Source organism: Marmota marmota, unplaced genomic scaffold, assembly GCF_001458135.2.
Source record: "Marmota marmota marmota unplaced genomic scaffold, marMar, whole genome shotgun sequence".
Classification (NCBI taxonomy): Eukaryota; Metazoa; Chordata; class Mammalia; order Rodentia; family Sciuridae; genus Marmota; species Marmota marmota.
Window position 1 is genome coordinate 9,600,953 of NW_025999949.1, and position 26,721 is coordinate 9,627,673.

The 26,721-nt window shown below is 35.5% G+C and overlaps 1 protein-coding gene across 2 annotated transcripts in view; it reads right to left on the bottom strand.

The window, feature by feature from the left end:
- Nucleotides 1-12,392: 12,392 nt before the first annotated feature.
- Nudcd1 (NudC domain containing 1) overlaps nt 12,393-26,721 on the bottom strand; it is a 68,047-nt gene continuing 53,718 nt past the window's right edge. For both annotated transcript variants that reach the window (XM_015486381.2, XM_015486380.2), the window contains exons 9-10: nt 15,835-15,994; nt 12,393-13,650 (exon numbers count right to left, since the gene is read on the bottom strand). In XM_015486381.2, coding sequence (XP_015341867.1) covers nt 13,358-13,650; nt 15,835-15,994 — 453 coding nt within the window. In that variant the 3' untranslated portion in view covers nt 12,393-13,357. The remainder of the gene's footprint in view (nt 13,651-15,834; nt 15,995-26,721) is intronic.

The following is a 26,721-nucleotide window of genomic DNA, read 5'->3' on the forward strand; positions in this document are numbered from 1 at the left end:
TCCAGGGTAGAGCAGGAGAGAATGGGGGTACAAAGATGGAGAAGAAGCTGAGAGGAAATGTATGCCAATAGTATTTAAGTTCTGGCTCACTTTCTGAGATCCCAGATAGTTCATTGTTCATGCAGCTATATCTTTCCAAGTACTTCTGTCACTTATAACCAAAGTACTTACTTACTATAATTGATGAAGGTATAATGCTGGCAATTCAAATATAGGTGATATTTCTACCTTTCTCTTCCAAATCCATCAGTCATGGATATCAAAACTATACCACACCCTCCCAAACCTTTACCCTTACCTCCAAAGATGTCGGCTGATTCCTAGGAAGGTTATGTTATCATTGCCATTCCAGAGACTGGGACCGAGCCTCTTTGCACATTACCTGTACCATAACATGAATAGAGCACATGCTTCCATAAACATCTCTCATCCAAGCTTGTAGGATTTTGGTAAACTGTACTAAAGATTTGGTGACATCCTGTGGCATAGCCATGTCACATACCTCATGGCTTTTTAGTGTACCTCCTCCTCTCTCTCATATTTAAGATAGTATAAGTATTATTTGTTAAAACCTAAGTAGTTTGTTAGGATTGTGTTTCCTCCTCTGTGAGTGAATAGCTTGACCCAATGCAACTCAAAGGGGAAATTAAGGTTAAAATCTTAATTTCATGGAAGGTATCAGCATAGTATGTGAAACATGACTTCTCCATTTTTAAATTTTGCTCAGGGATTTTATATATAACTTGATCTCTTACCTTTTTATTTAGTGTACTAGGTATATTTGGCATACTCTGACTATCTCAACTACTGTGTTTTTTTTCTATTAAAATCTAACTTTATCCAAAGTGCACTCACTCTCACTCTCAGACCTCTGTCCTCCAGTTCCTAACTGGATTGGTTGGTTTCTAATCTACTACACAACTGTTCTCATGAGACACTTCTTACCACTTTATTTTTGTGGGGTAGAAATAACTTTATGACAGAATTTTTAACTTAGTATGCATTATTTTCTATTTGCCAGAATACTTGAAAAAATATTTGATATCAGTATGATTATTATTTCTAAATGGTTTGTGCTTTTTCCCTTTGAAGTTTATAGGCTCAGTATTTAAACTTGGTATTGTGTAAGTTCATGCCACTATCTAGGTATGGGTCTTTCCATGCTTATTTTGCTAGACAAGAGGTGGGTCCTCTTAACCTGAAGATTCTCAGGTTCTCAGTTCTGGGAAATTCCTTTCCAAAATTATTTTGCTAATCCTCTGTATTACCTTCCTGCCACAAGTTGTTTATTTTTGTTTAAAATGAATGAAAGGTTGCCACTTAAGATTTTCTTTTACATTGAGTCTTAGTTTCTTTTCTGACTAGGTCATTCTCCAGAGGGGGGAAAAAAAAAAGAAAACAAATTCTGGAACTTAAGTAAGGAAATTCAGGGTTATGTCCACTACTTCATTGTGAGTCAACAGAGAACCATCTGTAAGGCTACAATGAGAAATACTTTTCTCAGAAATGCTAAAATCATTACCAACTGGCTTTAGTTGGTATCAATCCATTCTGTTTTTTTTTTTTTAATTGAAAAGGAAGCAGCAGCAGCAACAAATTTTATGCTTTGGATAATGTGATCTGTGAACAGGGCAAGGAAAGAAAGGCTACAGATCCAGTTGACCACAGAGACATTCAGATAATCCCTCTGATTGCAGCCTTGTTCACTTTCCCACCTGACTGAATCTGAACCCAGAACAGTCATCAGGCTCCACTATGGTAAACTGGTCTTTATCTCTTCAGTAGTCTGCTCATGGTGTATTACAGCTGTTGTTTTTTTCTACCTATTTTATCATCAAACCACTTTTAATTCTGTCTCCCACAAGTTATTTTAAAAGGTGCTTGATCTGCTATCTTATTTATTTGAGGATCACTTTGTGTTTTTACTATACATTTGCATGATCACTTCATTAACAATTTTTTAAATAATTGTAGTAAATATTTCTACTTATATCTCTTTGTTTATACCTTGTCTTATTTCAAGCAGAATTTGAGGTAGAGATTCTTTCAAGATATACTTGAAAGATAACTTGTTAATATGTGTATATACATTATATATATATTCACACTAATAAAATGTATGTATAAGAATATTACCAAACAAATGATAATTTTAAAAGCTTCAACCTATAATCTTGATTTCAGAATCTGTGTGCTCTAGGTAGCAGGCTATGAACAGCAGAAATAGAAAAAATAATGCCCCCCACAAAGAAGCCTGCTTCCTAATCCCTAGAATTTGTGCATATGTTCCTGCACATGGGAAAGAAACATTAAGGTTTTGAGATGGAACTGATATCACTAATCTGCTAACTAAAACAGAGAAATAGCTCTGGAGAGCCAATGTAATCAAAAGGGCACTTAAAACTAGAGGAAGTAGCAGAGTGTCACAACAGAATAATGCAGCATGGGAAAAGCTGAGTAGCCATATGTCCTGCTTTGAGGTGGAAGAGGCTATGAGCCAAGGAACGCAAGCAGACTTTAAAGCTAGAACAGGAAGGGCAAAAATGCTCCCCCACAGCCTCCTAAAAGAATGCTGCCTGCCCACACCTTGCTTTTAGCCCTGAGAGACCCACTGTGGACTTCCAAACTCCCAAACTCAGGTAATCAGCTTGTGTTATTTAAAGCTCCCAAGTTTGTACTAATTTGCTCTTTTAATAATTTGTTGCATTAGGCAACTAATAAAAAAAAGTTAATGAATTTCTCTAGGATTCCTATTTTAATTAAATTTAGAAGTCAACAATGGGCAAACCCAGCAAGGCAGTACTCTTTAAAGGATGCTGTTAATTAGCACATTACTTTTCTCTGGGTGAAAACAAAATAATAGTATCAACATATATTTTATATTATTTCATGGGGTTTTAAATATAATTTTTGGAGAAAATCAGGGAACATAATTGTTTAAAAACTTCCCTCTGAATAGCCTTAAGTGTGTATTAAGCAATGCTGAATTTTCTTGCTTATGAAAAGCAACATTTCTGACCCAACCCATTATATTTGGTACTGGATAACCAAGGACTGATTGGAGTTTCTAATTCCACATTAGTTTGAAAGTTCTCATTGCTTGCTTTAAGACTGCCATCATATCTAGGATCAATACTTGTTAACACACAAGTGAGCACATTTGCTGAGGAACAGATGGCTCACACTATTCCTTTCTCTCTCTACAATGAGTCAATCCTTATGAGTCCTCATGTCATCTCAAAGTCCTACCAGGAATGCAGTGGAAAGGACTATTGAACCCTACTAGAGTTCACTCATTTAAAAAAATCTGTCACTGCAACTCTTCTCCACTGTAGATAGACTTGGCAAATAGGTCAACAGGCTTTCCTGCTGCGTCAATGACTCATAGAAACCAGTAGATCTGGGAGCTTAGCTGGCTGCTATCTTTGTAAAACAAGGTCTTTGGGTAAGTAAACAAGTGCTTTTAGGTCAGCATTCAACAAAGGTTGAAGTAATGCTTTAAGAAAATCACATCAAGAGAGGTTATTAAAAAAAGAAGAAAGAAAAAAGGGAGACAGGATTTGAAGAATGGTTAAACAACTATGGAAGAGCACAGCCTGAAGGAAGGTTGTTCACGAGCAGCTGAATGGCAGCTTTCCTTTCCATTGCACCAAGCTGTAATAACCTTTTCAGGCCTAATTATGAATTATCACACAGCTGGGATCAGTCACTCCCTCAGATCAGAAGGGAGATCATAAAAAAGCATTCATTTGGAAGGAATTCAGACTAGTGCTGTAGAAATCATGGTGGAAATTATCCTGACCATTCTGCCAAGCACAGGATGAAATCATGAGCTTCTAAACTGAAACATCAAGTTCAATCTTATTTATTTGTTTGTTTATTTATTCATTTATTTTGGCTGTCCTGGGGATTGAACCCAGGGGCACTCTACCACGGAGCTACATCCCCAGCTCATTTTTTATTTAGAGACGAGGACTGCCCTGGTTGGCTTCAAACTTGCCATCCTTTCTTCAGCCTCCCAAGTAGCTGGGATTATAGGTGTGTGCCACCATGTCTTTGATCTAAATATTTTCAATTACTTATTTTCCCAGTCTTTGTCTCCGATGATACTGAATACTGAAAACTGGAGCAAAAATTAACCAAGCAGCAAAATGAAAGCGATGTCATGTATGTTCCAAGTCTCTAGAATATTAGCACTTAAGGTACAAATGTATTTCTTAATCATTACTAGAGACCTGGGACATAATGTGTTAAGTTGTCATTACTATATTATCAAAATGTAGACCTAGGCTCAATGGTAGAGGGCTTGCTTGGCACGACGCACAAGCCCCTTGGTTCATCCCCAGGACTGAAAACGGCAAAACAAAACAAAATAAAGTTAGTTACTACCCATGTGTACAAAGCAAGACCTAAAAGTGGTTAAGAACCCAGCAGAGTACAGACTGACTTAGCTCAAATCCAGGTTCTGCTACTTACTGGCTACATAACTCAGATAGGTTATTGAACTTCTCTGTATCCTAGTCTCCTTTTCTGGAAAACAATAAGATATGAAATAAGAGTTTATATGTAAAGTGCTAGAATAGGAGCTGGTGCATTGTGGGTGCTCTGTATGTATTAGTTGTTATAAGAAATAGAATTTTAAAATGCTTACAACTACAGACTTGAAGGCAAAAATGTCAACCAGTCATGTAGATATAAATGTATGAATTTAAGATAGTATTGGTCTACTTTTGTTTCAAGGTCCCAAAGGTTTTTTGCATTTGTTTTTAAAAGGAGAATTCTCTGTCCTTAAGAGATTTTTTTTTCCAAAGAAATTTAAAAGGCTAGATTTTTCCACACACAATGACTCGAATTATAGATGATATATTCCCTCTACAATTTTTCCTGATTACAGATGTATCAGAAATCTGTACTGTATTTCCTTCTTTCCTTGTCCTCTTTCTCTATATTGTCTATGTTCTCTTTTGACTACCACTGCTATTACTCCAGCTGTGTTCTCAGGTGCTCTTCCAAGGATTCCCCTCACACTGATCTATCTCATGCCTCCTGTTCCTGTTGTCCATAGGCTTTTACAGAACACCATCTCCTTTTTTTTTTTTTTTTTTTTTTTTTTTAATTCTGGTGCTAGGAATAAAACCCAGGGCCCCGCACTTGCTAGGCAAGTGCTCTCCCACTGAGCTCCACCTACCAGGAGAAACTATACAAGTATCACTTTATTCTCACTACTTCCCAGCCCCAAATTTCCTACAGTTCCCTGTCTTCAAAATAAGCTCTGGGAGCTTTAATTAGAGACTTCCAGCCTTATCCAATCTGACATTAACCTAATGTCCAGAGCTTATTTTTCCCTATTCCCACACATACCCCAGGAATGACTGTGTTCCCCAGGGCAAATGTGGCAAGATTTCAGACATGGTTATAAAGACTGAGGGTCCATGCTACTGATATCTGGTAGGCAGAGGCTAGGATGCTGCTAAAGATTCTATAATTTCTAGGAAGTCCTTTCATAACCAGGAATTAGCCAGCCCCAAATGTGAATACTGCTGAGGACGAGAAATCCTGTGTTATCCCAGCTAAGGCAGTGGCTGCTTCACACGCCTGCTTTAACATCCTGCTTCTGGTTTTACTTTCCCATTAACAGTCCTTTTGCCTGAAATTCATATATTCTTCAACATTACTTTATCATTAATCTATTGTGAAACATTCATGGAGCATCTACTACGAGGCAGTCACTGTAGGTATGAAGATAAATAAGCCATTTCTTTCCCTGAGGAAGCTCAGATTCTTATAAAGTCTAAAATTCTTTTTGTGTCCACCCCTCCAAGTAGTACCTCTTTTCAGGATGTATATAGAATACCAGTAGAAACAGCCATAATTGTTTACTATGCCAAATATTCTTTCATGTATGAACTTCTTTCTTACAATAGTCCTGTATGGTAGGTACAATCATTACCACCACTGCCCTTTTACAGATTTGAACCAATGCAATCTGGTTATAGTAGTCAGATGCTCAATTGCTATATCACAACCTACTGCTGCTGTCACAAATGCTTATGTGCTTAGCTGCTTTGCCCTGCCTCCTCTCACTCGTGAATTAAACTTTCTGTCTTTGACAGTGGGAAAACCAGCCACACAATATATCTTATTCCCATATAGTAACAACCTGAAGCTGCTCTGGTTCGCACTGCTTCATTGCTACACACCCTGTGGTCTCTGGAGAACCTCTGGCTTCTAATCTCATCTACTCTCATCCCTAACACTGGTGCCACATTTGTAAAGAGAACCCATTTTCATACCTTTCAGGCACTGGGAACTTAGTACATGAGTTCTGCCACTTTTCCTCACTACCAAACCTCCTGCCCATTCTGCTCTTTACCCTGCTCCTGCAGCACTGGGTAGGTGGAAAAGCCTGCTGGCTAAACAGATATCCAGCTAGGAAATAAATGCAGTCACCCCTTGTTTAAACCCCCAAACTTTATAACCAACTAGAAAACTGGTCAGGTACTCCCTCTCTCACCCTTGCCAAATTTATCTCCATGTCAATCCTCTAAAATCACTTGGAGGTAATAGGAGAGAGTAATGGTAAGAAAGGTTCTGCATAACACTAGTCTCTCAGCAAGCCCTGGTACCCACAGCAGGTGGTTCTCCAAGCCTACAAGGTAGCACACTTAGCAAATTTTGTTCTTTCTCTGGGGGCTTTAATCAATTATGAGAGGAAAAATTTCATTTAATACCCAATATCATGCTATCACAATTCACTTCATGTCTAACAGTCACATATTCTTTAAGATATCATAAATTCCTTTGAGGAAAGTAGCATGTTTAAAAATGAGGCACTCTATATAACATATAATTTTCAAAACAGCTCTGAGGAATGAATCATTGTCTCCAATTTACAGTAGATATTGGGGGAAATCTGTTCCTTTTATAAAACAAAACTCCTGAAAGACCTGTTCTGACATTTTGATCATCCTCAGCACCTAGCAAAGTAACACAGAAGCATATACTTGCTATATATGTGATGAATGAACAAATGTATCTGACGCTCAAATTTAGGAAAAACCACTGTATTTGGAGAATATTTTAATTATTTTCTCATTGTAATATAATGGTAAACAGTTCACCTCCAGCATACTCTCTCCCCCATCACACACATACCCACACACATGTGCAAATGCAAATTTCACAGTTTGCTCCAATAATAAACATAGCAGACTAGGTTAATTATGTGATCCATCCCTGTTATTCCCAACCTCTTCTTTCAAACTACCTTTTTCTATATTGTCCTCAGATGACAAATATCTCTCATTATCAAAGACCCCCACCCACTCTTAGTTATAGGAATATTAGCTTGTCACAGTTGTTTTGCCATGTGATACCAATAAATTGTCAACAGAGGTAAGAACAGGTAAACTTTGTCTTTTACGTACTAAGATGATCCTAATACACCAGTTGTCAAATGAATTTATTTTTCCATCAATTGTAACACTCTTCTGGCAGGTGTATGGCAGATGAAATGTCTGGGTAAAGGGAGGAAACTCCACCTAGGCAGTGGCTGCCAGAGACAGATGGAGGAGAAGGAAGAGAGAAAGGAGAAAGATGGGAAGGAGAGGAAGCAAGAAACACAAAGACAGAGAAAATTAGAATTTCCGGATCATTAGAAACTCCTTACATGGACATTAAAGCTTTTCTCCAGTCCCAAGGCCCTAAAAGGCCTCATATCTTTATGTACAATGAGCATTATTTCTCCAAGATCCATGGCAGTGATTTTCAACTAGACCCTGGACATGTAAACAAAGGCTGTTCTCATTTATTGGTCTAAATCCTTCATTACTAAAGATATATACAGGATAAAATCAAAAGAGATGTTAATTTTGAACAATAGCATACTCAAAGAAAATCTATAATATCAGTTCATTTTAACTATAAAACCACTTAGTAGCACACATATCTTCAGGAGTGGGGGAGTCTTAACATTCAACACTCATTCTGACTCCACTCCTAAATAAGCAATGTGTAGAGTTCTTTGTGATTTTCAAAGATTGCATGTTACCAAGAATAAAAGGCTGATAGTTTAAAACACTTTCTATAGACTCACACAGTTTTAGATAAATATAAATATCTGTATAAAATAAATACAAAATAGAGTATGCCTTTGTCCAAATAACTACTTACAACATTACAGAAAAAGTACTTCACTGGAGATATTTTGATGACAGTATCTCTGGTAACTTAATATCCCTACTGTCACACTTTCAATGAGGTGTTCCCCAAAAGCTCATTTGTAAGACGATGCAATGAAATTCAGAGGCGAAATGATTGGGTTACGGGAGCTTTAACCTAATCAGAGCATTAATCCCCTATAGGGATTAAATGGGGCAACTGTAGGCATGTAGGGTATGGCTGAAGGAGGTAGATCAATGAAGTCATACCTTGGGGTTCATATTTTATCCATGGTTAGGGGTGCTGTCTCTCTCTGCTTCCGGGTTCCATGTCCTGAGCTGCTTTCTCCCACTACACTCTTCTGCCATGATGTACTGCCTCACCTTAAGTCCAGACCAATGGAGCCAACCATCTAGGGATTGAGACCTCTGAAACTGTGAGCCCCCAAACTTCCTTTTAAATTCTTTTAAAATAAAATATATAAACAAACTGAAGGCAAAAGCACCATTTAAGAAAAAAAATCTATACATATTTAGAATGAAAGCTGACCTTGGCAACATTTCTTTCATCTTGTTTCCATGACTTGAGATATAATCCACATACCACACAATCCACCTATTTGTCAAAAAGCCCCTAAATTATACATTTCAATCACAGGATGGTATAGTTATTGCTGTGATCAATTTTAGGAAATTTTTATCACCCCCAAAATAAACTTACCATCAGCTGTCATTATCTATTCCACTCAACCTTTAGCAAGCACTAATCTGCTTTTTTTTTTTTTTAACAGATATAGATCCAACTTTTTATATAAATGGAATTATACTATATGTGGTGTATTGTGACTGGCTTCTTTCACTTAGCATATTGTTTTCAAGATTCACCTGTGTTGAGTATGTATCACTACTTCCTTCATTGCCAGGTAATATTCTATTGTAAGGATATATCATATTCTATTTGTTCATTTATCAATTGATAGTTATTTGGGCTTTTTATAATTTCTGATTATTATGCATAATGCCACTATGAACATTTATGTAGTTTACTTCTTTGGGGTGTATACCCAGATGTGGAATTGCTGATACCTATGGTAAAAATAGCCAATGACTTCACCATGCCTTCTTCCCCCAATTTTTATTATTGAAAATTCCTGTCAGCTCTAGTCTAGTTGACATTTTCCAAAAGCAACTGTAATATAAAATACAAGTGATTTTCCCCACACATCAATTCTAGCACTAGTGTTAAACCAAAACTTTTGAGATAGAAGATTCACTGAACTAAATGGGTTTATTAAGTTGCTACAAATGCTAGTCAGAAAGGACCAGGTCCTGGAACAAGTAGTTTACACTGACACTTTACTCACTATAGGAGAAATGGAAGGGCAATCCTTCAGACACAATTGTTGCTTCTATATTGTTTCAGATTCCAAGCAAGATGTATTGGGGTGTGGGCCTTGAGATGAGATTTAAGATTTTAACATACATTCAAGAATGTAAAATTTTATTTGTTCTTAGCTCCCTGCTTAATAACAGATTAACCTTTGATCCTTGTAATTAAACATAGAGCATCTCAGAATTTTCCTCAGTTAGATCCCACAGATTTAGGGCTCAGTCCTACAAGACTGCTCACACTTCCAGTAACAACTGCAATGCCCAGGTTATTTTACCTCTCTGACCTATTATTGGCTATGAATCACTTCCCATAACCCCTCAAATTTGATCAATTTGCTTGAGCGGTTCACAGGACTCAGGAAACACATATAAACTAGTGAACAACTAATGTATTTAAAATTTTTTAAAAAATATTTTAAAGGATATAAACAAAGCTCTAGATAGAGATACACAGGGTGAGTGAAGTCTGGAAAGGTTCCTAGTATAGGAACTTCTGTCCCCATGGAGTTGGGATGAATTACTCTCCCTACATGTAAATGTTTTTGTTTACTTTCCTGGAATCTCTCATGTGTTGGGCTATCTGAAAGCTCTCCAGATTTGTCCATGTGGGGTTTTACGGAGGCTTCATTTCACTGCCACTCATGATCCACTTGACCTTTAACACTTTTTGGAGGTTAGAGGTCGGGGTTGAAAGTCCCAATGCTCTAATTAAATCCTCTGACCATGGCTTTACCCTCACAGTGACCAGCCACCCACCCCTCATTCAACTCATGTGTAAATAAAAGATGCTTATCATTTTGGAGATTCCAAGGATTTTAGGAGTTGTGTGCTAGGCAATGGCAAAGAAGATCAACTACATATTTCCCAATCAAAATATTTTAAATATGCATTTTATTGTATGTTGTGTTGGTCAATCCACACTCAGACACTGCAGAAGTGAAAAAGGACTTTATTTGGGGAGAGGGAATCTTTTATAAATTGTAATTTGGAATACACAGATTCAGACGGCTGTGAATCGGTGCTCCAATGAAGGCAGGAAAAGTGGGAGCTAATAAGGATTTCTGTAAGTTGAGAAAAAACAGTGACAGGACTGATAGAAGATAAAGAAAGTACAAACAGAATGCAAATGTCCATAAACAAGAGTACTTAGACCCCTTGGTATGCATCTTGAATTGCTATGCACAATTTAACTGTCCAGTGGTTCAGATGCCTGTGGTCAAAGGCTGAAGGAGGCCACAGTTCACATTCCAGGCAAAGGCTGAAATTGTGCACAAACCCTGCTTCTTAAATGCAATCCTGTCTCCATTTTGTGAAATCTTTCAATGTTTCTTTCATTGAAATTTTCTTTTATTTTCAGTCGATTCCTCAATAATGCTGTTAAAATGGCTTTTTTTAAAAAAAGAATTTATCAGAAATTTTCTATTACCATAACCACATTGTTTCATTATATTTCTTTTTATTAATAATTTTTCTTGTAGTAAATAGCATTTCAGTGCTCATTTCCTATATCTGGGGGCAGTGACATCCATTCTTTATTTCAGAAGCTAGACCATAATTTATAATTCCATTTGTGTATTACTATCTCCACTCTTTGGCCCCAGGTACGGAGAGTATTATTTAAATATAAGCCAGTGGGTACTTTCCAAAAGCAAAATCTCTATCATGTAGTTGGCTCATAAATGGGAACCTGACCCATTAAGAACCAATCATTCACAATGAGCTTTTGCTATGATTTCTGGGACAAAGGTTTCCTATTAGATATAGGAATGCAGGGATGTAACAACCATATTTCTCACTATAGTGAGGCAAGAACTTATTAAAATATGGAGCAAACACGTACGGAGCTAGGTGGCTGTGAGTGAAAACTGATCATTAACGTATCAATGATTAAACTCAGAGCTATTATTGAAATTTTGGCAATATAAGCCATTACTTCCTCTCTTTTGCCTAAATTAATTTAGGTCTGTTTTTCCATTATTTGTATTAAGAGGCCTAATTCCACAGTGGGGGGAAGATATAATAACTATACTCTCCATAATGAGACTTTATTTTAGATTTTCACATTTGAGTTTATGGATTAGGGAATATTACTTTCACTTAATAGTTAAGTAACTCCTCAAAACTGTATATTTATGAGAAGAAACTTGAAAGCAACTTCTTTGGTACCAGGGAGAAGACAAAAGTAAATTTATGTAATCTTTCAATCTAGAAACCATATTTTCTGACTTTGACATTTTCCATATACCCAAGCTACAAATCTTTTATTTTAAATTGGGGCAAAAATCAGTAATATATTTTAAACCCATTTAAATTTCTCTCTAGGAAACTGCATTCTGAGATGGGATTAAGAACATGTAAGCAATTCCCATCTTTTCCCTTCTCTTCTGTTAAGCCTGTTTTTTCTTCTTTCATTAAAATCCAATTCAGTGAAATACTTGCTCAGATTGACAAAAGATAAGTTAGGAACAGCTATTTTCTATCTTACCTCTTTTTATCTTCATTTTCTGCTTTTTAGAGTAAAGTCTTATTAAGAAAAACTCCAGATAACTAAAAACCAAAAGAAACCCAGGGAGCTGGGCACAGGTTGAGGCAGGATGATCCAAGCCAGCCTCAGCAACTTAGTAAGGCCCTGAGCCACTCAGTAAGACCCTGTCTCTAAAAACAAAACTAAAAAAGGTCTGGGGATGTGAGACAATGGTTAAGGGCCCCTGAATTCAATCCCTGGTACCAAAACAACAATAACAACCAAAAAAAGAAAAAATGGGGGGGGGGGAACAAAAGAAACCTAGGGAAATAAAACTGAAAATCATGGTGAAAAAAATTAATGTACAAACAGAATTATTTTGTTTAAGCTGTTAGAAAAATAATGACAATAAATTCTTATTATTTTTCTAACAATGATAATTTATTGTCCTTAGTCCTTGTTTGTAGACTACTACATTAATGGCTCTATTGAATCATACTTCCTGCTTTCTATGTCCTTATATAGTCCTCTCTGGCACTGATTCTAGACTTGGCCATGTGACTTGCAAATATGAAGGGAGTACAGGCATGGTACTGCATATTGAAGCTTGCCCTCTTCAAACATTTGTTCTGTTGTGGGATGCAGCCCAGTTTAGCATACTAAAAGTTGAGAGGCCATGCAGAGCACAGCCAGTCAACTTACAGAACAGTGAAAAGTCATAAATCTTATTTTAAATCACTGGGTTTTGGGGTACTTTCTTATGCAACAATGGATAACATGGTAGTTAACCTTATCTAGGTGGCAGAGCAAAACAATTAAAAATTAAATAAAGCTATGTTTCATCTGAAAGACAACCAAGATCTCTGAGCAACTTTAGGACTATTCAACCTGCTATACTTCCTGCTTTGCATAGACTCAGATATTTAGTCCATTTAAATAAGTTTTTACAATACTCAACATTTCAACTGTTAACCTAAACATTCTACAGACGTACCAACCTAATCAATGAAAAGTACATGATATATATTTTTATTTTAAACACTGAACTACACATGTTTCATTTATAAAATATGAGATTCTAGCTTGTTTTTTAAAAATAATTATACTTGCCAATACTACATTTTTTTTTACAGAAGCCAATATTTCTAAATCTGCAGTTTCATTCCATAGTTTTTACAGTATCATAATCTTTTAAATACATTTCTAATATCCTTTAAAATATAAAAAATCCATATGAGATATTTTTAACACATTAAAACTTAACAGGTTATGGTATAACTCCCAGTCCTTTAGTCACTGCTGAATACTTTCCCAGTACAGAGAAGTCAACATGTTGGAAAAATTAATTCTCTGTATTTACTTTTATTAAAAAGAGGTTTTTGGTAGTGAGAACAAATAATCTCTCATTTGTTGCCTGAAAGCCTAAAATAGGATCATTGGTTTCTAGGCTAGCTACTTGCTGCTTAGCAACCTGCCCTACATGCCTGCCTTCCTTTCTGTTGTAAAGCACAGTGGACATGGGAGTAGGCTGACGATAGATGAAAACTCGACGAAGGCACTCACAAAGGGCTGCATAGGAGTAATTTGGAGCACAGGCAAAAAATTTTTTGTCTCTTTTTGATGCTTGGACATAACCTGCCAAAAATATAAGACAGACAGACAGACAACAAGAACAACAACAACAACAAAAAAGTATGTTAAGCGGAAGGGAGAAAATAATGGCTTAACATTGAATATCTTATAACTTCTATTACAAATTAAAATGCCTAAGTAAAATATATACCATAAATATTCAATCATGGTTGAATTCAGAACCATTAGCAATTTACCCACAGTTTCTCCCAACCAGTGCAAAAATACAGCTTTAATTCCTAAGAAACAAAATAGGAATTCATCTCTTCAAGAACAGCACAATATAATTCCATTTAATTTCCATGAATAATTAAAACACTACAAATCTGAAAACTTTTGGCATCTTAATGTTTAAGACCTTTTTTTTCCCTAAATATTTATTTTTTAGTTGTAGTTGGACATAATCCTGTTATTTATTTTTATGTGGTGCTGAGGATCAAACCCAGGGCCTTGCACTTGCTAGGCAAGTGCTCTACCACTGAGCCACAACACCAGTCCACCAAAAGATCTTTAAATGCCAGTTTAGTATGTAGGTGGATGAATAACAAATATAGCAGAGTCGTGTTTTCTCTTATCAAATAGGAAAAATGTCTGTATAATAAATAATATCATGAAGTTACTTTAAGAGGCTGTTCATAATGCATCCCTGAAGGTACTAATTCACAATGCATTCTCCCATGATCCCTACAATGTTTGTGGTGTTTTTATACAGTAATATCAAAACTATAATAGGATGTTTTTGTATTTCAGCCCCCAAAAGCAGAACTTTGAAACTACTCAAGCTAAAAAAGACTCAAGTATCTAATAAAAAACTTAATTAGGATATCCTTGAAATTGAACAATCTTAAATCATCTTAAATCATGCACATGTTTTAATAAAAAGTATCTCTTCATATTTAAAGGACATTTATGTTTTGAAAGATAATCTAGAATTTTCAGATTGGTACATGGTTTCTAAATTTTATAACATGTGCAATAAAAAAAAGTAACACTAATGAAAACCAAAATCTCAACAAAAAACAATGAGCAAAGCTATGGGGCACAGGAAGATCAATACTGTTTTTGTAAGGTTTGAAGAAGGAAAAGTGAAGAGGACGTAGACTCCTATGTGAGTAGTTTAGAATTAGCTGTCCAAACTAATTTTGACAGAATTAGTAATGCAGATTATATCTCAAGAGTACATATCTAATGTACAGTTCATTTAATTTAGACTCAAGCATAGCAGATTTCCTCTATAATAGAGGGTTTGGGCATACAAATGGAGGATCTGAGCATCTGAAACATATGACAGAACTCTCCTCTTATTGAAAGAGGAGATTTTTTATAAAATAGGAATGACAGTACAGAGGCTAAAAATATATAGCTAAATCTATTAAACTTTGAATTTCAGGTCATAAAAATCTATTTGGTGTCTGAATTAACCAGTTTAGTAGCCTACGTTATTAACTACACCATAAAGGATAACTGACAAATCTCTACAGTTAGGGTTGTGCACATTTATCCATTAAAATGAATAATTTTACTTCCTTCTGTCAGTTTAAAACAACCTTTCAATAAAGTCATGGTGGCTAATTAACATAAAAAATTTCTCCTACACAATAGTTACTAATGTATTTTTACATAAAATAAATGACTGCACACTCCTATAATAAAGTGGCTTAAAAATTTTAAGTCCTAGTTTTGAAATCAGTATTTTCCCTTTTATTCTACCAAATAAATGTAATTTCTGCTTAATGCCACTTTTCTAAGTGTTTCCATTATAATGGCCACTTAAGTTCAGTGGAACATGCTATCTAATGTACATTACCTTAGAGCAATTCTATGCTACTTTTAAAGATTACTATGAAGAAACCTAAATACAAGTTCCCTTGTTCATATTATAATATTGCATAACTTAAAAGAATTAAAATAAGCAAATGACTGATTAGAATGATTCAAGTGGTTAGATAACCATTTCCATTTCTATTCTGTGTTAATCTTTCATACAAGCATAAGAACAGATTATCTCTGTTCTAATAGCATTAGCCTTCATCAACTAAAACACAAGTAATACAAGCAACCAGTCATACCACAAATTAATCTAAATGTAATTAGGATAGCTCAAATTAAAAAGAAAAAGGCAAATAAACTTAATGATAACTAATTTTTTGTGTAATGGAAAACACTGTCAAAGAGCTTGCTTTATACCTAGAGCATTGAAAGTTGCAATGTGTTCCCACATATCATCTTGTTTGCTGGAGTGTGGCTGCCAGAGTAGGGCGTCAACATCATGGCGCAAACAGAAGCAGGGCATTTCTTTAGGATCTACTACGACAGAGAAAAGGTACTGGTTGCTTCCAAGGTTTACCTAAAGTGACAAAAAAAAAAAATAATAATTTATTTGATAATAAATTAACAATACTGACAAAACTGAGCACTTTTGTTAGAAACTAGTCTAAACTTTTTAAAACCTAAAGACTCCTCATATGGTTCCTGAAAGAAATGTGCTACTATTACACTCTTTAAAATCTTCTCAACAAAGTCATGAAGCTGTTATTATCTTCGTTGAATAGATGAAAGAATAATCTTGGAGAGCTTAAGAAACTTGTTCTATACTACACAGAAAAATCACAATACTAGAATTCAAACTCAGGTCTGTTTACAAATTTTTTACTTGAGTGTATTGCTTAATTATGGTATTAAGTCAATAATACTTATTATGTCAATAATTGTTATTGCAATATTGATGACTAAAGGAATTGATTTTTATACAAAATTGTCAAATTGAGACTCGTTAATTGGATTCGACCCTCAGGAAACTCACTCTCTTAAAGGAGACAGGCTACCACACAGAGACCACAGATAATTTCTTCTCTACCTTTGCTCCTGATAATCAGTGAATAAGTAAGGTTTACTTTCAAAATTACTACTAGCTAACTGCTCTTTTATGACAGGCTCAATGCTTCAGCTCTGCACCTTCATGCTCATTCTTTCTTGTTTACCAAGGGCTTTCACAGATGAAAAAATAATAATAATAGAAGTAAAATAAAAGTTGAAATAATATTTTCATAAAGGTATATTTATTTTCATAAGCCAAATGAGTATTAACAGTATGAAGTACATAACTGAAATGATTTCTGATCTTCCCATATTTAACTAAACAGCAATGAGAAAAGAACAAGGACCCTGAGCCATCAAGTGAAAGGTTAACCACCAAGGGAGATAAACTGGAAAATAAAATGAGGAGGATAAAGGTCTCTTTTTATGAGCCCTTTACTCTGACTGATACTCTTTTTCTTCTGTTCCCATTTACTTATATATACACTTCATTTCTGTGATTATGTCAAAAAATTGTTTATCAACAAAGCCAGCAATTTCAGTTTGCCTCTACTTACTGCCCCTTTAACAAGGGTATTCTGACCAGACTCCTCTTGTCTTTTTTTTTTCTTGATGGATTCCTACTTATCCCCTAAGATGCAGTTCAACCATCAGTTATTCTCAGAATTCTCATAGTTATATGAGCTGCTTGAACTGAAAACTGCCAGCTGAATTTTTCTTATCCCCAGCCAGTTATTTATCATATTGCAACATGATATATATCCAGTAATCATTAGATTATTACTATGCATGTATATCATCTGTGGGCTGGATATTATTACCCAAAAATATCCACTTCTTAATTCCCTGGAACCTCTGAGTAACTTTCCCTGCATGGCAAAATGGACTCTGTAGATGTAATTAAACTTAAGATCTTGAGTGGAGAGATTATATGGATGGGTCCAATGTATTAACAAGACTTATAAGAGGAAGGGAAAAAAATCAACAGACAATTGGAGCAACAAAAGCAAAGAGATTGGAAGATACTACACTGTTGGCTTGGAAGATGGATTTTGGGGCCACAAGCCAGTTAAGGCAGACAGCATCTACAAATTAGAAAAGGAAAGGAAATGAATTCTCCCCCAGATCTTCCAAAAGGAATACAGTCCTGAAAACAGATTTTAGAACTTCTGACATCTGGAATTGTAAGAGAATAAATGTGTGCTGTTTATAGACACTAAACTTGTTACAACAACGATATCAATCTAATCTGACACCCATTTTACAGGACTAAGTATCTTTTTGTATGTATGGTGGAGTACTAGGGATTGAATTCAGGGTCTTGAGTAACGTAGGTAAGTGCTTTACCACTGAGTTATACCCCAGTCCTTTTTAAATTTTTATTTTGAGAGAGATTCCTGTTTGAGTTTGGCCTTAAACTTGGCCACCCTCCTGACTCAGATTCCATTGCAGATGGGATTATTAAAGGTGTGTACACTGCACCCAGCTATAAGCCTAAATAATCTTGAGAACCAGAAGTCTGTCTTCTTGTCTCCATATTCTGAATGTTTTTTGAACGAAAGTTATGTAATCTTTAAGGGAAAAGGCTTATAATTAGGTTCTTAAAGAACTATTCACTGGAGGATTACTAGGGTTTAGGAGCTTGTAGACTTGTCTCTCCTACCCTGCCCCTCAGTACTGGGGATTGGACCCAGGGGAGATCTACCGCAATTACATTCCCAATCCTTTTTATATTTTTGAGACAGTGTCTTGCTAAATTGCCAAGGTTGGCCTTGAACTTGTGATCCTCCTGGTTAAGTCCCCTGAGCCCTGAGATTACAGGTTCCTGGCTAGAAGCTTCAGACTTAACCAAGTACATAGTTTTGTGTGCTTTTTGGTTCTCACCTCCAGAAATCTTACATTTTTCAATCTTTCCTCTTGGCTTTCCAAAGTTTAAAGAAAAATATACAAACTTGAATGACATTTTGAAAATTTCTCAAAACCTGGCTCCAATATGCCCTTTCAATATTGGCTCCTACTACTCTTCTCAAAACAGGCAGCACAACTGGATCACAATTTACAAACTGTTTCTCCTACTTTCCCCTTTCTTTGTTTGTTCGTGTTTTTTCTACTTGTGGTATGTTATGCCCATTGTCCCATGCCATATACGAATGGCATTGTTTCCTCTAAAAAGGCTTTCCCATGTTAATACAAAGAAAGAACATATCATAACTATTCATACCTTTCTAGTTGAACTTATCATATATTCTTTGAGGGTGTTAACTATATCCTTGGATAGTCATAGTTAAGCCCTGATTTATTTTATTATAAATTCAGTAATAACAGTACTTCTTGCATAATTGTTATAAGCAAACAACGTATTTCACACCCTTGGATAATGGTCAGCACTAAAACATTATTAAATATTGTTGTTCATTATACCATTCTACCCTTCTATTCATTCTGCTTTGTATAGTACAGGCATTCCAAATTAAACAAACGAGATAGATAAGTAATAGTAATAAGGAAAACAAAGCAACTTTGGAACAACTCATGTAGCATTTATTTTATGCCTGGACTTGTGGGAATAGCTATGAAAAACAGTATTAACATATATTTTCTTTGTTCTAATCCCAAAATATTTACTTTAGAAATAATTTCTAAATGCTTACACCATTTCAAAAATATAGAATTCACTGTTCTGCCTATAATTTTTTGTCATATAAATTCTCTTTTTTTAGTAGTTTCAAACATATACTCACTGCTTTCAATTTAAATCTTAAGATAATGCACTTTTTCATATAAGATTTTGATTCTTTATACACCCAGTTTCTGACAATTTTAAAAACAAAGTAAACAAAATAGTCAATTTATAATGGTAATACAGCCTATAATAATTGAGACACAACACTCCCATTTAAAAATTAGGTAACTAAACAAAATAAAGGTATTGTCCATCTACAACTAAAAAAAATTTTTAAAAATGTGATATAAAAGAACTGATGGACTTTTTTCTTTTTGTATATAATGAGATTGTGATATTCATTTTACTTAACAAATAAACCTTATCCTCCTCAGTCTTCATTTTAAAACCAAGTATTCCACACTGCTAAACTAAAAAGGTTCCACTGAAGTTATTTGATGCTTCTTAGGTTAGTCAGCTGCCACACTGGAAAGCAAGATTGCACTTCCATCCAAAGGTTCCGATAAAGGAACTGCATATCAACACTGCTTTTAGGATAACAACTAAACAGTGTTTGGTTTCACTTTTCTCATAATGGTACTGGAATCTCTTGATAATTTAGGCTTTCATGCGTTTTTCTTCACTCACTGCAATAACTGGGATCTCCAGAATGATGTTTAACAGGAGTAGTTGGAGCAGACATCTTGGCCTGTTCCCAATCTTAACAGAAAGCACTTAGTCTTTTACTATGAAGTATAATGATCAATTCTAGGGTTTTAGGGGCAGTTACCTTTAATACCTAGTTTGCTGAGCATTTTTATCATAAACTGGTGCTAAATTTTGTCAAATTCTTTTTCCGCGTCTACTAGCAAGAGCACTTTTTTTTTTTTTAGTTTGCTGATATGGTGAATTATATTGATATTCAGATAATGAGTTAGCCCTAAATTCCTCTTCATGACCACACAACTTGGTCATGAATATTATTCTTTTTACTTATTGCTAGATTTACTAGCATTTTGTTTAGGGTTTTTTGTTTATATTAATTAAAGTTATTCCTTCCTTCCTTCCTTTCCATTCTTTTTTCTTCTTCTAATGCCTTTATCTGGCATCAGGGTAATGCTTCATGAAATAAACTAAGAAGAATTTCTTTTATTTTATGGAAGTTTATACAAAATTTATACTGTTTCTTCCTTTGAGAGAATACACCAGTGAAGACATCTGAGCCTGGAGATTTCTTTTAATTTAATCTCTAACAGACACATGAATATTAAAGTTATCTATTTTATTCTTAAATGAAATTTCAAGAAATTTGTTTCACATAAATTGTCAAATATAATGAAATATAGTTTGTTTATAATATTCCATTTATTATCTATACTGATATCACCATTCTTTATTGCTGACATTGGTAGTTTGTGTCTTTTTTCTTGATCAGTCTGGCTTGAGATTTAACAATCATAAATCTTTTCATAAGACCAGGTTTCAGTTTCATCAGTTTTCTCCATTATTTTCAGTTTTCAATTTCTCTGGATATCTTTATAGTTGAAGACAATTCTTCAGACTCCTTCTTCCTGCTTGGTTTATATTTAGTTTGTTCTTTCTCTGTTTCTTCAGGTGGAAGCTTAAACCATTAAACTAAGACGTTTTTCTAATATAACATGTCATGCTACAAATTTCCTTTTAAGCTCTACTTTGCATCCCACATATACAATATTTTGTTTTCATTCAATACAAAATACTGAGTTCCATTATAGCAGATAGATTACTGATAAACATGTTTATTTTCCCAGTACTTGTGAATTGTTCAGATTTTTATTATTTATTTCTAATTTGTTATGGTCAACAACATTTTGCTTAACATTACTATTGTTTTAAAACTTGTTACTTTTTTTTACATTTTTAAAATAATGGGCCAGAATATGGTCTATTTTGGTGAATGTTCCATTGATAACACCCTACAGCTATTGGATTTCTTTTTCTTTTAACCCCCACCCCCACTTAGGCTATTAAAAATTATAAGAACTTAAACCAATCTCCAAGGTCACTGATTTTTCTTTTTTTTTTTTTTTTGTTCCATGCATACTGTGCTAGTTAGCTTTTCTTTGCCGTGACTAAAATACCTGACAAGAACAAATTAGAGAAAGAAAATTTATTTTGAGCACTTGGTTTCAGAAGTTCAATAAACAGCAAACAAACTCAATTGCTCTGGGCCTGAGGTTAGGCAGAACATGATGGTGGAAGGGAATGGCAGAGAAAAAATGCTCAGCTCATGGCAGTTGAGAAGCAGAGAGAGAAATAAATACCATGGACTCAAGGAGCCAGGGACAAGATATAATCCCCAACAGCATTCCCTTAATGTCTTTCTTTCTCCAACTATGCTCAATGTGCCTACAGTTACCAACTAGTAGTCCATTCAAATTATTTACCAGTCAAATGGATTAATCCACTGATGAAGTTACAGTTCTCATCCTTGATTAAAAGGTGTACCTCTGAACCTTTCTGCATTGTAGATCATGCTTTCAAAACATGAGGTTTTCCAAAGAGATTAAAGATCTAAACAATAAAAGATGTGTTGAGATAACTGAAAAGCTTGTTGGAAGCATTCTTCTTTGATTGCTAGTTTGTTTTAAATTCCTTGCATTTTTCATCAGTCTTTTGCAATTTACTTCTCTGCTAAAATTTGGCATTTGTTACCCTTGCACTATTCATTTAACATATTAAATACTGTTTAAACTGCCTGATGACCAAAACATGGGTCATCTGAATTTAGTTATACTGTTTCCTTTGTTATTGACAATGGGATGTTCTTACTTCTTTGTGGGTACCTTTTACTTTTACTTTTTATTTTTCTGTGTGTACTAGGGATTTAACCCAGGGTGCCCTACTACTAAGCTACAACTCTAGCCCTTTTCATTTATTTATTTTAAGACAAGGTCTCACTAAATTTGCTCAGGCAGGCTTTTGCTCTCCTCCTGTCTCGGCCTTCCGAGTAGCTGGGATTATAGCTATGTGCCATCATGCCTGGCTGTGTGTCTTATAATTTTGATTAAATACTGGAATTCATATAAAATAGCAGAGAATGTGGTACACAGTACTTATGCTTGAGAAAGAACACACTTCTACTAGGCCATTAGTGTAGGAGATTATGTGCTTCACTGGGAGATTGAGACAGGACTGATCTGAATTTGGGTTTTGTTGATGATAGGGTTAGCTTCAGGGCATCACTAGCTTCAAATTCCTTCAGTGTCCCCTTGTGCTTTGGGGGAAACCGAGTTGCTGGAGAATGTTTCTCAATGGTACTATTCCACTCCCAGTGTTAGGCATTCTCTGTGCACTGAGTCTCTATGCTCTTGCTCTTTTTTTTGATGGCAGACTGCCATTACCTATTACTTGGTGCTTTCTAGTCTAATGACAGAAGAGGATCAGAGAGTTGAAGATAGGATACTCTGTATTTTCTGCTTTAGTTTCAGTATCTATGGCCTTAGTTTCATGGCCGGAGCATTTCCAGTGATGCTCACTTTCCAAAGGAGTAGGAAACTTCTACTACTCTGGATGATTTTTCTGCTCTCTTCCCCAACATGGATATGGTGGTGTTTTTCTTCTTTATCGTTTCCGTAAGCTACAAAGAATCTTCTGAGACAATGGTGTGCTAAGATTTGGTGCACTTCCTTCAGCAGTGTAGGCTTTTATTACACAAGAAAAATAATCCAGTCAGGACTACAAACATTTTCCACCATATAAGATATTACCCTCCTCCAATTCTATACCAGTTTTTCTCTAGTCTCCTGCTCTTTTACCAGTCTTTCTCATTAGTACCTGGTAAAGGTCCATAAAGAACAACTTGCAACTGTATGAAAATACCCTTATGTCTGTGCATACAAGGGTTCCATACTTTGTTGTTTCCTACTACTTTAGGCCTTTAGCAATTTGTTGGATGAATCCCCATACCCACTTACATGACAGTCTCATCTTCCTCCTATTATCAGGTGAACTGGTGTTCCTGCTTGCAGGTACCACCAAGGAGAGATGGGATAGGAACACCAGTTCACCTGATAATAGGAGGAAAATGAGACTGTCATGTAATGTAACCTTAACTCTCTAACAAAAAAATTTTAAGTTATGATTATTTAGATAATCTAATCTTCTCTTGTTACAGTGGAATGGACAACTTTTCCAACTTTTAATATCTTAGACAAAAAAAGCCAGAATTCCCTTGATCAGTATTGGTAAACTTGCCTAAAAAATTCAAGACTTATAATCAACAAACTAGTGATAGCTCAGTATCTACAAGATGTTCCATTTGCAAAGCAGGCAAATTATGTACTGTAGGATTCCACTCTCCTGGCTTCCATAACAGAATCAAAGGTAGTTTCACTTTGGGGTTAGATGCCTATCTTTTATCCATTAATATATGAAAATGATCAAAATGTTGTTGGCAAACAAGTACTTCACATACTGGATAATAGCTGGTCAAAACAATGAAGTCTTCTTGGGGAAGTCCACATGCAAAAGTAATTCAAACTAAGAAGAAGGTAAAAGACAACTAACTAGGAGGACGACACAGTAAGCAGAAACCATGACTTGTAGAAAGTGAGGGAGTGATTAATAAAAGAATGTTTAGCAGAAGCAAATAAAGAAGGTGACAATGTGATCAAAATGGTAAAGTGCTAAGGTAGAGAGCAAGGGACACTTGATTTCCAAGAGACAAGTAGACTGTCTAATCATTTGAACTATGTGTTATTTTTCAAAGAGTGTTCCATTATTGTTAAAGTGCACTGATCCCCAGAGTGGCCTTTAGCTCTCCAGATCTGAAGAGATAGTTTCGATTGTTCTTTAAAGCCCCCACATATGCTCATACCCATCATCTGATACAAAAAGGATTTCTCTGTTCCCTGAAACTTAGAAAAGCTTAGATTACTGAATTTTCTCCTAAGGAAAACCAAATCAGAATAAAGGTTACAAAGTAACTAAAATAACTAGTTTTGCTAAGCCAATGGAAATTAAGTGTGGTAATTAAAAAGCATGATTATAAGTATATTTTGTATGATCCTATAACGACAGAAAATATCCATATTAGAAAAACAAAGAAAATGTTTGAAGAACAAAGATACTGTGTTAAATTTTAAGTGGACAAAACAGAAGTAAGACAATTACCCATTATCTAGCATGGGAAATTACACAAAATAATTAAGAACAAGATGTTCTAAAAGTTTTTGAGTCAAGAACAGGTGACATACGGGGTAGGGATGTAGCTCTGCTTTTCTGAGTATGTGTGAGGTGCTGGCTTTTAATCCCCAGTACCACCATGACAAAATAACAGGTACCACAAATCCCACTGTTCACTAGAGAACTATAAATTCTGTTTGTTAACAAAAATCCACTGGGTTTACAACTTGATAGATGAGCAAAATGGAATAGTAAATAATAAAAAGGATGGCTACTTTGGGCAAACAGTGTCAGAGATAAGTAGTAATATCCAGTAGCTTATTAGTAGTGCCAAGAATAAAAACAAACCAAGTACCACCAGCAAAGGAGTTTTTAAAATGGAGTAGGTTACAAGGGCAAAGAATTCCCCTTACTTCAAATGCCTCTAAAGGTATTACTATAGAAATACACAGCATGCTAACGGATTCATACTGATGATAATACTCAAGAATCATAAAATGTTACTTTCTCTTCAGAATGCTCTACATAAATATTGGGTAAAAATTTTTTTAAAAAATTCCAAGTGGGGAAGAAGGGCTTTAAATGTAGTTTTGGTATTTAAATGGAAAAAGTTAACTATTTCAAAAATTCATGTGTTGTCAATGCCAAATAAATACTGCATTGCTTAAAAAGAAAAGCAACTTTTAAGTTCATAAGACCTTTCGACAATAAAAAATATAATTTCTTATTTATTCTATTTCCATGTTTATTGTAGAAAAGGTCATATTTATCTTTGAAATACCAATGAAGACTACAATTAGAGTAAATATTCTCTAGAGAAAATTTGGAACATGCATTTCAAGTAGTCACTTGATTGTTTCTTAATTCTCTTTGTGGAACACCTAGTAATTAAAGACTTCTGAAGATTAAATGTCAAAGTGAAGACATTTAAACAACCTTTAATCACAGCTACTACAAAATTAAACTGAAAAATAATATTAAGAAAAAGGTTTTATCTATTCAGAAGTAAAGTACTTCTTGAAATTCCAACAAGATTGAAAGTTTTAATTCCAAATTCATATTCTACACATAGGATGTATTGTTAATATTATTAATTCCGTACTGAGTATGTATGAAGTATTGAGCAGATCGGTATTTGCTACCGTATTTAAGCTTCACTACCTGAGAATTAGGACTATGATCTCATTCTATAGTAGAAGAAATTTAATATCAAGAAATTGAGAGGTTTGAGGTTTAAGTTAAGCTAGTAAGTAGTGGCTATAATTTAAACTCATATGTGCTTCCAAATCCACGTTCATCACTGTGTTCCTGAAAACCACTTTAGATAACTATTAAGCAACCATTAGTGTGTATCCCTGATTAGGGACTACTTCAGATATGGTAATCCACATACTATAAAATGTTTGTATTCTAGTTTTGACAGTTAACTTGTATAGAAAAGTTATTCATGCATTTTGGGTCCAAAATTAATGTCTAAGGTTTTTTTGAGCACTCAAAAGATGGCAGAAAAAAGGAGGCTACTTTCCAAGCTGCTCCATGGCATGAGACCAAGAAAAGATAAACAGCTTTTCACATCTAGAGGTAAACCAATCTAGATATAAGCTGATTTTTCAACCCAGACTTTATAAGCTAGGTTTACCAAGCACTGAAAGAAAATGAATGCCAACTAAGAATACTGTACCCAGCAAAATTAAGCTTCAGAGCTGAGGATGAAATAAATACCTTCCACGATAAATAAAAATTAAAACAATTCGGGACTGGGGTGGTGGCTCAGTGGTAGCACGCTCGCCTAGCATTCATGAGGCACTGGGTTTGATCCTCAGCACCACATAAATGTAAAAAACTAAAGATATTGCGTCCAGGCGGCTAGAGTCTGCAGCGCGCGCTGGGAAACGAGGAGATAGTGACGCAGGGATACAGCGCTGCAGTTTCTGCCAGCCGTGCAAGCACCGTACTCAGTGCTGAATTCTGGGTTCGAGACGGGGGAAGGAAGCAGTCCATTTCGGTTCTCCACACCGGTCAGACCACAGAGGAGGCCAGCGGCCATCATCTTGGAGAGCTGACGTCACCATCCCAGTTTTCGACTGACCACAGCTCATTCAGCCATAGAACAGGTAATTTCAGGCTGCCATTCGCCTGCGGCTTGCAGACAGATTACTCAGGCTCAGTGCCTGAGTGCTTCTTGGAGCCTGCTCTTATCAGAGCATACACCGAGCACGGAGCAGCCGAGTTCCGGCTCCCGGAACTGCTCTGGCCCAGGGCTAAGGAGCCCGCGGAAACTGCTTCTCGGTCCGGGTCCTGCTGAGGGCCGGTCAGGACTCACCCGTTGCTTTGGTTACCCGGCAAAGGGAACGAAATGCTACCATTCGCATAGGATACCAACATGGCAGAGATCTGATGTCATCAGAAAGCGGCGGAGGAGAGAACTT